This window comes from Gigantopelta aegis, chromosome 5 (genome assembly GCF_016097555.1).
Source record: "Gigantopelta aegis isolate Gae_Host chromosome 5, Gae_host_genome, whole genome shotgun sequence".
Taxonomy (NCBI): domain Eukaryota; kingdom Metazoa; phylum Mollusca; class Gastropoda; order Neomphalida; family Peltospiridae; genus Gigantopelta; species Gigantopelta aegis.
In genome coordinates, this window is record NC_054703.1 from 31,280,389 (window position 1) to 31,291,224 (window position 10,836).

The following is a 10,836-nucleotide window of genomic DNA, read 5'->3' on the forward strand; positions in this document are numbered from 1 at the left end:
TTTGGACACCCAGTGGCCGATGTATTTTTTTTGTGCTAGGGTGTCATTAAACATTGCTTCATTCGTTCGTTCGTTCATTCGTTCATTCATTCTTTTATTCTGTTTATTATGGAAATGCTGCGGTATTCTCACTTTAACGTAATAAGTCTGAAGATATCAGTCCTCCTCTCCTCCCAATGAGATGTATTGTTTTGTGCTGGGGTGTCGTTAAACATTCCTTCATTCGTTTGTTTGTTAATTCATTCGTTCATTCATTCATTCATTCATTCACTCATTCATTCCCTCCATTATGGAAATGCTGAGATAATCCCATTTTAACGTAATAAGTCTGAAGATGGCAGTCCTCCTTCCAATGAGATGTCACTATATATTTCTTTTATTTCTTGTTTTTCTTTTCTAGGTACTGGCATCCGGGTTCTTCATATTTTTGCTGTTTTGGAAGAGACTTCCCTGTCTGGTAAGTTTTTGTATCAACAACCCCCACCCCACCACCCCCCACCCCCATCCTCCCCACACACATCCTGCAATCTTTATCTGTTCTATGCATAATGTCATTTAAAGTAAATATATTTATTATTTTGTTGTACATTGTATTATGCAGATGAGTTGCTAAAACTTAAATTAATAAAGAACTTGATCTTGAGTAATTAGTTATTAAATGCTAATCGAAAAGAGTAGCCCATGAAGTGGTGACAGCGGCTTTTTACCTCTCTCAATATCTGTGTGGTCCTTAATTATATGTCCGACGCCATATAATCCTAAATAAAATGTGTTGAGTGCGTCGTTAAATGAAACATTCCCTTCCTTGTTTCATCCCTCGAATAAAGAGACATTCCAGTGGGGAGAATTCAATAGGGCTCTCGGTGAAAGTATTTTTCTGCTCCCTATGTAATAACGCCCCGCGCGACAGGTGTTTGGTGTTTGGGTCCAGAGTTAGACGAGTCTTTTGTTACCTTGGTTTTCACCTGTCGGCGAACTCACCGTCATATTGACGAGGTGTATAGCGTCGTGTTTGCTTTGACGTGATCGTAACACCTTCGAGTGCGAGTGCGAATAATGTTTACATGCTCATATACCACTAGAGTTTCGAGCATGTCCGTCCCGGGGCCTGTCTCTGGATAGCCAGTGACTTGCTCCGGGACAGAAAAAATTAAGGGGACAATTTTGAAATTTACATCCAAAAATGAAATAGTGGGCCTTTAAAATTTTGATGCGCATCTCTAAAGCTTAGTAGGATTTAAAAAAAAAAAATTACAAGCCAAAAATAAAATGAATTGACTTCTCGGCCGAATATTTATATAATTTTAGCATTTTTGAAGGACAGTCCAAAAATAAATAAGAGAAAGAAGAGAGGATCGGACTATTTAATAATATATTTTTAAAAAAGAAGTAATTTCGAGTGAGTGAGTGAAAGCTTTTTACACGTGCGTATATACCACGAAGGTTTCACGCACTCATGTCACGGGCTTAATCTCTGACTTTCGCCAGTGACTAAGTCCGGGTCAGGAGGGGGGGGGGGTAAGTTTGAGGTGGGCAGAATTTGGAATAAAAAATTTAGTGGTCGGTCAAAGACCTAAGTCCTAAAATCCTAACGACATTCTACATTTCTACACATGTCTGGACTAAGAATTTAAATCCAAAGATTTTTTGACTGCTCGGCCTAAAAGGTTTTAAGGTGATTTGAGCAATTGATTGGGCACCAAAGTAAAGTGCGTTGGACTATTTATATAAAAAAATAAACATAAGAATTTTGAGCCGCGACCGAAATATTTTAAAGTCCAACTAAGCCCAAAAAATTAGGACTCATGGCGAAGTGATGGACTGTTCAGGCCTGAAGTTGGGGAGTCCTTCAGTCAATATGGCGATGTTTCTGTTGATGGCTCCTGGATAGATGTCCCGCAGTACCATCTTCAAGATGCGGTGGATGGTTGCGTTGGGCATCGATGGCATGAGGAGTCCCTGCCTGTACAGTCCGTCCTGCTGTGCCGTCACGTAGAGTTGGTCCGAGTGAAGGGCTCCTTGTAGCTGGTACTTCCCTTGTCCAGTTGGAAGTTGGCGCCAATGATCTTCTCTCCAAGGTCCCTTGATTAGAGCGCTATCGGTAAAGTCGCCGTAGATTGCTCCTCGGTATTTAGCTGGCAGCTTGTCGCAGACGAGAGTCCAATCGGGTTGGTCGGATGTCTTTGGTATGGTGGCCGCAGACACCTTCCTCCTCTTGGACTCCCGCTGGACCGCCGCTGGAACCGCAACAACTTCCAGAGGCGCTGATGAGCTGGCTGGGGTGTCACTAATGACCAAATGTCCCGTCTCCATCTGCGTTGGTACGTCTACAGGAGGGACCGCCACTGTAAGTGGAGCTGACAGCTTTAGCCCCCCCCCCCCCCCCCCCCGCCGCTCATGGCGAGTGTTTCGGTCGAGTAGCTGGGGGCGACAACGCAGAATAAACCGCCCCCGGTGGTTTAGCCACCGGGGTTGGATCACCCTGCACCGCCCCTGTCGGTCTCGTCCTCCGTTTCGGAACAGGAGGGGCCGCCCCTGGCGGTTAAACCACACACACACACACATACACACTCCCTCACACATAACACACACTCCCTCACACACACACACACATCTCCCTCACACATAACACACACACACACACACACATCTCCCTCACACACACTCCACACACACACACACACACACTCCCTCGTGCGCGCACACACACACAACATACACACTCCCTCACACATAACACACACTCCCTCACACACACACACACACACACACATCTCCCTCACACACACACTCCACACACACACACACACACACACTCCCTCGCGCGCGCACACACACACACACTCCTAATAACAGACAAGCGAAATACCCCATAACAATCAAAATAGCAACAACAACAAACAATAATAAAAGCCCAGTACTTACAAGATCACCGGGATACCAATTTAATAGATACTTTTTCTTTATACACTTCCCCCCACCCACCCCCCATTTAATTTTCGGTAAAATGGAATCATGACGTCATTTCTCAGATGGTCAGCTCCACCCTTTATTTTTCGGTAATAAGGAATCATTCTCAGATGGTCAACAAAAATGTTCGACTGATATTTTCAAATATCATGACGTGATGTTAAGCAACTTCTTGTATTACCTTATATTTAACCATTCACAATCCAAGATGGTAGTCATAATTTACATGTATTCTTGTTTTGTATAATGTACAGGTTTTCGTCTGTGTACTGGTGTGTGTTACGACGTCTCTACTGTGTGCAGTGGCGGCCATTTTGACCGGAACTCACGTGATCCAGCCAATCGAGGCGTTCATTCACTGCACATACTACGACAGTCTGAAGGAGTGTCACTGTGTATCTCCTTACAGGAGAGCTCTCCTAGATCTACAACACTCGCCACTAAGTACGTTAACATCCCAGTCACCTCTCTCTCTCTCTCTCTCTCTCTCTCTCTCTCTCTCTCTCTCTCTCTCTCTCTCTCTCTCTCTCTCTCACACACACTCTCTCTCACACACTCTCTCTCTCTCACACACACAAACACACACACACACTCTCTCACGTTCTCTCTCTCACACACACCCTCTCTCTCACACACACCCTCTCTCTCTCTCTCTCTCCTCTCTCTCTCTCTCTCTCTCTCTCTCTCTCACACACACATACACACACACACACACACACACTCTCTCTCTCTCTCTCTCTCTCTCTCTCTCTCTCTCTCTCTCTCTCTCTCTCTCTCTCTCTCTCTCTCTCTCTCTCTCTCTCTCTCTCTCTCTCTCTCTCCCCCTCTCTGTATCTTTCTTTTACTGTCTTTATTTTCTCCTCCTGTTCTCTAAGTGCCTCCTCTTATACTCTCTCTATGTATCTCCTGTGTTTCTCTCTCTTTCTCCACATCTGTCTGTCTCTCCACCTACATGGATATTTTAGGCCAGGTCCTGTACGAACTGTTCACGTTTTATTTCAGACCCTGCCAACTACGTATTCCATAGCACGAGTAACTGTAACAGTATCCAGACGACGTTACTGCACATGCTGTACGCGCTAACTGTGACGTATGCCGCAGCCTTTGTGACGTCAGTCGTCTCCGTCATCCTGGCGCTGCTCGTACTGCGCATGGAGCGAATCAGAAGAGGCGTATTTGAGGTAACTACACCCCAACACGAGGCTGGGTATGGAGAGAGTTAGAGATAGGGGGCAGAAAGCGAGAGAGAGAGAGAGAGAGAGAGAGAGAGAGAGAGAGAGAGAGAGAGAGAGAGAGAGAGAGAGAGAGAGAGAGAGAGAGAGAGAGAGAGAGAGAGAGAGAGAGAGAGAGATAGATAGGGGCAGAGATCGAGGGAGAGAGGGGGAGGGAGAGAAGAAGACAGAGAGAGGCAGACAGTTAGAGGGGGAAGAGAGAGAGAGAGGGGGCAGAGCGAGGGAGGGGAGGGAGAGAAGAAGACATAGAGAGAGAGAGAGAGACAGAGACAGAGACAGAGAGAAAGATAGAGAGATATATGTGCCCAACAGAGTGCATTTGAATAAAAATTGGGTATAAGCATTTAATATAGCTCAGTGGTAATGTTCTCCCCGGATGTGCTACGAGTTTCAGGATCCAGTATCTCGTACCAACCAGTCACTCACGACTGGTATGTCAACGGTTGTGTGTTATTATGGAGCAAAGACTTGAAATTACTAGCAGAAACCTTTTTATAACTTTTTAACATGTTCCTTTTTTAATTATCAGAATGAGAGACAGAAAGCTCATCTAACTATACACTTTCTCTTTGTCTCTCCTTTTTGTCTTTGTCTTTGTCTCGGTTTCTGTCTATTTCTCCTTGTGAAGCGGAACGTAGCCCAGTGGTAAAGCACTCGCTTGATGTGCGGTCGGTTTGGGATCGATCCCCGTCGGTGGGCCCATTGGGCTATTTCTCGCTCTAGCCAGTGCACCACGACTGGTACATCAAAGGCCGTGGTATGTGCTATCATATCTGTGGGGTGGTGTATATAAAAGATTCCTTACTGCTAATCGAAAAGAGTAGACCATGAAGTGGCGACAGCGGGTTTCCTCCCTCAATATCTGTGTGGTCCTTAACCATATGTCCGTCGCCATATAACCATAAATAAAACGTGTTGAGTGCGTCGTTAAATAATAATTAAAAAAACTTTCTCGTTGTCTTTCTGACTGTCTCTCTTTTCTCCTATGTTTAAATTATGATATAAAACGTAAATATATAATGTAAAACGGCCGTATAACTGAACACTTTGGATAACAATGTGTTACAGATTAATCGACCTCCACTGAGAGGATTCGAACCACAGAGTTAATAGGGAAATTCCCACTAACTACTGCCAGTAGGATCACTTTATACCAACACTACTACAATTGTATGAAAAGTTATATAACTTTCTATGTCTTCCTTTCTTATTAATCTTCAGGACGACACTTACGAGGAGATCTTCACTGTAAGCAACAGCTCCACCCCGCTCACGTCAGACAGCGACAACGACAACAACTTCTGCTTACCTCCCTTCAACGACGCCATTTTGAATGACTCTTCCCGTCTGCCAGAGAGCAGATCAAACGCCAGCGTTATTCGCAGATGTCGAAGCTTCACCCAGCCTCGATTCTTTGACACAACGGAGGAATCCATCGATGACGCCCATCTCCCGAAAGTGCAGCCAACAGCTGAGGTCGACAGCGGCAACGCCGACGGCGAGGTTAGGAGTGGCGGGAAGCTGAAGGAGAATCGCAGACGTCACAGACGGGCGGTGACTCTTCATAATCTGGACACCCGCCAGCTCATGATGATCCTCAGTCTGCACATGCGCTACCTGCAGGAGAATGAAGCGGCCAAGTCTCAGGGTCACATCGACACTCAGAGAGTCGAAGAGATGGAAGCAAAGGAGAGGATCAAACGAGCGCTGACGCCGCAGCCGGCGCATCAGTACAGGAGGTATTTCTCCCAGGACGATTCTGCAAGTCAGACGCGGATCGTCCGGTCCCACACGCCGCAGCCTTACCACGAGCGACGGAGTCAGTCACACGACGAGACGTCCAGTCCCTCGTATGTGATCCGGTCCCACACCCCGCAGCCGTATCGTCCAAGGAACAACCGTGACGACTACAACCAGCAGAATTACGAAAACACTTTCGACCCAGCGGAGTTCGTGCAGCAGCTACGGCAGCAGAAGTTGGCCAGCGATGTTCAGAACCAGCAGAGGGAAGCGTCTCCTCCTCCTCCTCCTCCTCCTCCTCCTCATGGAAGGGAGAAACTGTGTCACGTTCCGCAGATTTATGAGAATGTGCTCGATACGATCGACGTCAGTAGTCAGTGTGGATCAGAAAGTTCTGAATGTCCTGTCAGACGGGTTTCTGTTAAAAGTAAACAGAAGACGAAGAAGCAGTCTGGTGAAAGTTTGTTGTCGTGTAAAAGTCTCAGGGCAATTCAGCCACTGCCAATGGAGATCTCTCCAAATAACTATGACGAGATTGATGATCTTTCATCATGTACGTCTGAAACCCCGAATCATCAGATATATCAGAACCAAGATGAATGTGAACATTTAAATCGACCAATGAAATCATCTGCCTCATCATGTCAACCAGTGAAATCATCTGTCTCTTCTCATCAGCCAATGACTTCATCTGCCTCATGTTATCAACCAATGAAATCATCTGTCTCATCTCATCGACCAATCATCAAAGTCGATCCACCATGTGTTCCACCTCCTCCACCAGTGAATGAAGTTGATTCGTCTTCTCTTTCGTTCCATCAACCAATCGGTAAAGAAGATTCTAAACCTCGCCATCGACCAATCAACACAGCCGATTCAAGCTACAGTGCCTCCCGTCAACCAATCAACACAGCCGATCCAAGCTACAGTGCCTCCCGTCAACCAATCAACACAGCAGATCCACTACCTCTTTCATCCGACCTACCAATCACTGAAGTGGATCCGTATGCACCATATCCCAACACGAGAAGACATTGTAAAGAAGAACTCACGGGCAGGCCAATACAGATAACCAACTCATCGTCGGGGGGCTGTTGCTTTGAAAACAACTTGTCCCAGCGGCTGAAGACTGCATCGGATCACCTGCATCCTATACAGACCGATATTCGCGGGCACCTCCTTGACAGATGCCAGACACCGTCACGTCCAAAGAGTTACATCAACGCTGTTGACCAAACTCTCTCCGCTCGGCCGGTTGAAGGGAACACAACACATTTGGAGGACAGTCGTCGCGTTCCGACTGATGGACAAACAGAGCCACTCGACAGCGAAGGATACCTGAGGATGGATATCAACAGCAGGTCACCTCCAGTGGCCATCGATATATACGCACAGCCGGTTAAGAAAGCACGTAAAAACAAGAAAGACAAAAACCGGGAGAGACCTTCGAATCGGGAGGAAGTTGTTTCTCAAAGTGATGCGGACACGCATAGCGGTGAACTGGAGACACGCCGAGGAAAGAAAAAGCCGACATTTTCTGGCGAGAGGTCTGCATTCCGTGCTGTGTGCCGACATGGAACTTTTGAACCAATCGACGATCCTTATTCTGTGGACCAGCCAATCATGACGCATCATTCATCTCCCCAACCAATGACGCTGGACTGCACGCGTGACGTAATGTGTTCTTACTCTATAGACCAGCCAATGGAATCATCTCATTCATCCAATCAGCCAATGGGATCGTCGCATTCGTCATCGAGTAAGCCAAGGAGATTGATTGGAGCATCGCATCGTCATGCCAATGAAACCGACTACGATTCTGTCTATCCGGTTTTTGAGAAATCACCACAGATTGCGTACGCGCCTCCCCCTTACTCGCCACCCCCCTCCTACACGGATGTGTTCACTGGTTCGCGAGACGGTTCCCAGCACTCTCTGTTGAGTGCGTCCAACACGACGACGACGACGGCGAGTGGCGCGAACTCGGACAGTGATTCTCACCAGCTCGACTGGGCGAACGACGGACCCGGGAACGGACAGCTGCAGGAACAGTTCTACGAGAACAACCCTCACATGCAGAAACGAGCGGCAGCCCAGACCTGTCCGGGGAAACGAGAACACAGCCATCCAGTGAGGTCCGACTGTCCAGCACAACCAGGATTTCCAACGAGGCCAGGTTTTCCAGTGAAGCTAGGGCAGAACTATCCGAGCAGTCCAGGGGAGAACTGTCCAGGGGAGAACTGTGCGAGGTGCGATTCCGGAGACCTACAGTTTGACGAGTCGCAGTATGTCGTAAATCTGCCGCCGCCCCCCACGGCACGTGCGGGTGGACTGGTGGGCGGTAAACTCCATTTCACTAACGGACATTTGTACTGCGACCAAACGACATGTAGCGAGACGGCAGATGATAGTGACGCGGATGCCATGGAAACGGTTATATAATCTACTGTTGTATGACGTCAGTATACATATGCAGTGACAGAACTATGTCTGCAAACGTGTACTTTTCTCATAAGTGTCCTTTTGTGCATACGTGAACTGTTACGTGAACTAATACCAGTACTAACAGGGCCATACCCTGACTAAAATCCTGGGGGGGGGGGGGGGGGGGGGGGGACACTACTTTTTTAAACAAATGAAACACTATACAAATTAAACCCTGAGATGTGTATGCCATTAAAAAAAAAAGTGAGATTATCAGGGGGGGCAACTGCCCCACCCCTGCCCCCTGAGGGTACGGCCCTGACTAAAATGAATGCGTGTGCAATGGTACATACACCTACTGCTGTGCATAAGTGTATGTTTGTAGTACGACCAAGGTACATACACGTACTGGTACTAGTAATAGACCAAGGGAAACAACTCTTGATACAATGTATTCTAATGTGTACTAGGGTCGGAATCAAGTATGTTTGTATTATAGTATTGTTTTTGTTGATGAAGTAAACAGATTACTGCATTTTTATGGGTCACACTTCATGTTGTAGTCAGACAATTAACAGAGGCGGATCCAGAAAATATTTGGTTGGGAGTGGGTGGGGTGAGGGTGGACTAAGGGGGAAAAGACACATGGATAAACTCGTGAAAAGGACAACCTAATTAAAATTAGAAAATAAATATATATTGGCATTTGAATATATTGGGGGGAACCCCTAGTACACCCCTTGTATCCGCCTCTGATTAAGTAAACAAAACTTTATTCCAGGTGAAAAACTGTTTGCTTGTCATCATCTCTTTCTAGTTTTAAGAGCAGCGGTCCAACTCGCGCATCTTCTACAATTCCAATAAAATATATTTTCTCCAAAATATGTCGTCTTGTTTTCAACAACCAATGCCCCACAACTTGTATATCAAAGGCCGTGGTATGTGCGGTCTTCTCCGTGGAAACGTGCATATAAAAGATTCCTAGCTGTTAATGTAAAAATGTAGTGTCTTTTCTCTTAATTCTTAGAGTTAAAACTGCCCACGTTTTGACATCCAATATAATAGCGAATGATTAATACGTCAGTGTGGTCTAGTAGTGTTGTTGAGCAAAAAAAAAGAGAAGCCCTTTAACATGTTTTCAAACTGTTAAAGGCAATCTCTTCTTGGTAGCTTATAGTTCAGCTGTATGAATTATACTGCATTCAAGCATTTTTCGTACAAATCATTTCTTTTACGGGGTATGACCCCCCCCCCCCCCCCCCCCCCCCCCTCCCCATAGTTGGCCAGATGCATTGTTCTTTTTATCTTCATTACCCAGATTGAACCCCCCCCCCCCCCCCCCCCCCTCATATAAGTTTGCAGATGATTTCTTTTTGTTCATACCCAGATGAACGTAAAAGAAATAACAGACATTACTTATAATTAAATTTTAATCTTGCTTGCTAATAATAAAACTAAAACTTCATACTTTATTTTGAATTACTTATGGTCTATAAACATATATGACGTTCCTTGACGTAATTTTTACGTTCATCGAGAATTGAACAAACTCGTTGCTACGTCTGGACCAATGGAATGAATGTAACGGAAATTTAATTATTACATACTGTCGCGGATTTAAGGACCTTATTTCTCTAAAAATGAATAATAAATTAAAAATTACATTAATTGTTGGAAAACAAATCTAGCTATCGCATCACCTCAACTAAGCCATGATGGAGTGAAATCCATGTTATGCCTCTCGGCAATTTTAGTTTTTGAATTACGGACCATTGCCATAATTCAATTATTTTTACAAAATGTCATGAATAAATGGAATATGGTGCTTATGAAGGTGGTTGAATAAAGTACATTTAGGGGAAATCAAATTATTTTTGTTCAGGTAATACTTTGTTAGACCATTAAATAGGTCAGTGGTCTGTGACTGTATGCCTTTAAAAATAAATTACATAGAAAATATTTATCATAAATATTATATGGAATATTTCTGTTTTAGAAATAAATTACTTACAAAATGTTTATCATACATATTAGTTGGAATATTTCTGTTTTAGAAATAAATTACATACAGAATGTTTATTATATACTCTTCAAAAGAAGAAACGCAAAACCACATTGTCGTAACATTTGGAGAATTGATTTAATTATTGAATGGTGAGTCCGATAATTACCAAATATTGCAGGATTGTTCACAATTCACTCTAGTCCATTGTGAGTAAGTGATAGGACACACCACCAAGGTCAAGGTCATCTGGAGTCAATACCGGGTGTGGCCTCCGCGTGTGTTGACAACTGCCTGGCACCGCCTGCCCATTGAAGCAACCAGAGTACGGATGACGTCCCGGGGGATGGTGGCCCACTCGGCCTGCAAGGCTGCTGCCAGCTCGGGCAGGGTCTGGGGCTGTGGTTGTCGCTGTCGGAGGCGTCGGTCCAACTCGTCCCATAGATGCTCAATTGGGTTCAAATCCGG

At 45.3% G+C, this 10,836-nt stretch overlaps 1 protein-coding gene across 2 annotated transcripts in view; it reads left to right on the forward strand.

Moving 5' to 3' along the window:
• LOC121373612 overlaps positions 1-9,248 on the forward strand; it is a 33,625-nt gene extending 24,377 nt beyond the window's left edge. For both annotated transcript variants that reach the window (XM_041500311.1, XM_041500310.1), the window contains exons 3-6: positions 401-457; positions 3,225-3,414; positions 3,973-4,151; positions 5,424-9,248. In XM_041500311.1, the coding sequence (XP_041356245.1) occupies positions 401-457; positions 3,225-3,414; positions 3,973-4,151; positions 5,424-8,384 (3,387 nt within the window). In that variant the 3' untranslated portion in view covers positions 8,385-9,248. The remainder of the gene's footprint in view (positions 1-400; positions 458-3,224; positions 3,415-3,972; positions 4,152-5,423) is intronic.
• The last annotated feature ends 1,588 nt before the right edge of the window (positions 9,249-10,836 follow it).